This window comes from Corylus avellana, chromosome ca7 (genome assembly GCF_901000735.1).
Source record: "Corylus avellana chromosome ca7, CavTom2PMs-1.0".
NCBI classification, from domain to species: Eukaryota; Viridiplantae; Streptophyta; class Magnoliopsida; order Fagales; family Betulaceae; genus Corylus; species Corylus avellana.
In genome coordinates this window covers 4,564,684-4,567,311 of record NC_081547.1, presented here as the reverse complement: position 1 = coordinate 4,567,311, position 2,628 = coordinate 4,564,684, and the positions used below count along the sequence as shown (strand labels likewise).

The 2,628-nt window shown below is 34.1% G+C and overlaps 1 protein-coding gene across 2 annotated transcripts; it reads left to right on the top strand.

Moving 5' to 3' along the window:
* Positions 1-166: 166 nt before the first annotated feature.
* On the top strand, positions 167-2,579 carry LOC132186875 (uncharacterized). 2 transcript variants are annotated; one of them, XM_059600983.1, is made up of 4 exons: positions 167-344; positions 468-548; positions 2,056-2,145; positions 2,300-2,579. In XM_059600983.1, exons 1-4 carry the CDS (start codon positions 267-269, stop codon positions 2,468-2,470), a joined length of 420 nt encoding a protein of 139 aa, XP_059456966.1. In that variant the 5' UTR covers positions 167-266; the 3' UTR covers positions 2,471-2,579. The 2 variants fall into 2 exon arrangements, with proteins under 2 accessions (XP_059456966.1, XP_059456967.1); XM_059600984.1 differs by having other exon boundaries at positions 2,307-2,394.
* Positions 2,580-2,628: the final 49 nt, after the last annotated feature.

Here is a 2,628-nt window from a genome sequence, read left to right as displayed (position 1 = left end):
TATCATATCAAAATCTATAACGAATTAAAATATTATAAAACTTAAATTATTTAATTTGAAAATAATAATTAAGATTTTTAAAAAATTATAATGCCACCAATTCAGAATTTCGTTGGCAATGGAAACAAAGCCTACCTGTCGACTTCCCTACGGAAGAGCCAAAGGAGAAAAGGCGTTGTTTGGATGGCGGGTAATAAAAATCACAAAAACTAAATTTATCTTCAAAGAACAAAAGAAAATCGCAAGGGCGAGAGTGAGAGAGAGAAATGGGGGATCTGTACGCCTTAGACTTCGATGGAGTTCTCTGCGATAGCTGCGGAGAGAGCTCTCGCTCTGCTGTGAAGGTCTTCTCTCTCTCTAGATTTATTTGTTGAATTGCTGAGAAATCGGAGAAAAAGAAAGGAATAAATTTGACTTTGTATTTCGTATTTCCGCTTATGCCTTTTCTTTTGCTAAATGCTTTGTAGGCTGCTAAAGTGAGATGGCCGGCTTTGTTTGACGGCGTGGATTCGACCACGGAGGGCTGGATTGTCGATCAGATGTATATAGTAAGCTCCTAAGCTATTGATAGATTCTGTTTGAAATTTATAGGATAAGAAAACTTTATAGGATCTGATTATAGTGGCAATCGAGTTATTGGGTGAGAAAAAGGTTAGGAAATTGTTACAGACATGGAAAGACGAAAGAAACTTGAAACTTGAATACTAATGATATAAAATTATTGCATATTAATTATTAATATTAGTTAGAAAAAAAAAAAAAAAAAAAAAAAAAAGAGAGAGAGAGATATATAACAAATGATTGATGCATTTTAACTCAAGAGTCCAAAGGATGGAAATTAATTATGAGATGGCCATCTTTTATTCCTGATTTGAAAGGGAAAAAAAAAAGAAGAAAAAAAACAAGAGTGAACCTGTGGGCTATTACTTGGAAGTCAAAGGTAGAGATTCATTATTATTATGGGCCATCAAACAATAACAAATGGTGGTTCAAGATAGAAGCAGAGTCTTTTTTTTTTTTCTTTGTTTTTTTTTTTTTTAAAAAAAAAAAAAAAAAAAAATCAATGGAAAAAAAGAAGAAGCTTATGATAGCTCCTATTTTCCGTAGTGGGTGGTAAATATTTGAATTCAAATGTTAAGGAAAAAATATAGGGTTAATTATCTTTTTAGTACCTAGGTTTTCACGATTTTATTTTTTATCACCTAGGTTTCAATTCGTATCGCATATGGTACTTGACTTATGAGTAAATACTAGTTTAGTACATTCGTCACCATTCTGTCAGCCAAACTAATGGACTGCCATGGGGATGGTTTTGGCCACTCTCATTGGCCAAAAGAGGTGGCCGAAACACCCATTTTGGCCATATGTGATACGAATTGAAACCTAGGTGAAAAAAAATAAAAAACGTGAAAACCTAGGTACTAAAAAGATAATTAATCCAAAAATATAAATCAATTCAAGTTGCAATGCTATAAGTCATTCTTCCTATTGGCTAAACTCAATGATTTGAGGAATCTAGTACTTTAAAGGACTGGAGGTGGCTGGAATGTAGAGCCAAGCTTCATTTGATGCTGAAAACCATATGGTCCATGGAGCTCCCTTTTCCAAGGAAAGGGTAAAAGAGAAATTTGTGCAGTGCCTTCTTTTTCAAAGTATATTCAAACTCTCTCACTCCCGCTGCACAAATTAAAATAAAATGTTATTTTAAGAGTGTTTTTTGCACTTGCTACATCATAAATATTTCCTTAAGGTTGCTCCTGTTTCCTGTAATTAATACTTGATACTAAGTTGTTGTTTATTCCTCCTATTTGAAGGCACTGTTTACTTTTCACCTAATGTCTCTTAGTAATTTCACTACCAAGATTCTCATTTCTTTCTTTTCTTTCCCCTTCCTGTCAAAACTTTGCAATCAGTTTGTTTCCCATGTTATGTTGATTAACTGTGTTGTAAAATTTTTTTTCATCAATTACATTACATGGTGGTCATGGACATATTCACTTCAAATTTTTGTCAATAATTGTGATGTCAATATATTCCTGTTTTACACTGTGGCAGGTGCGACCTGTGGTGGAAACTGGATATGAAAACCTCTTACTTGTGAGGTTATTATTGGAGATGAGAATACCTTCTATTCGGAAGTCCTCGGTGGGTATATATGCACTCGACTCTGCCATCCATTGGATACGGAGACTCTTGTTATCATTTCAGATTTATTCTTGATCACAATTGAACCAGTCTGCAAGTTTCTTAGACTGGACCTAACGTTTATGGTTCTGATTATCATACTTCTATCGGCAAGGTTGCAGAGGGACTCACAGTTGATGGCATATTGGAGAATTGGTCAAATTTAAAGCCTGTCATTATGGAAGAATGGGCTGAGAATAGAGATCCTCTGATAGATCTTTTTGGAAAGGTCAGGGATGAATGGCTGGAGAAGGACTTGCCAACTTGGATTGGTGCAAATAGGTAATCAAGATTTTTGAGATGAGATCAATCATTTAACTCTCCTGGTAAACATACCATTAACAAAAAGTAAAGTACATGGAAATAGAAGCAAACTTCATAGTAACTTTTTAAATTTTTAGAAGAAAGTTGCAAACTGGTTATGCTTTTGAAAATTAGTATCTG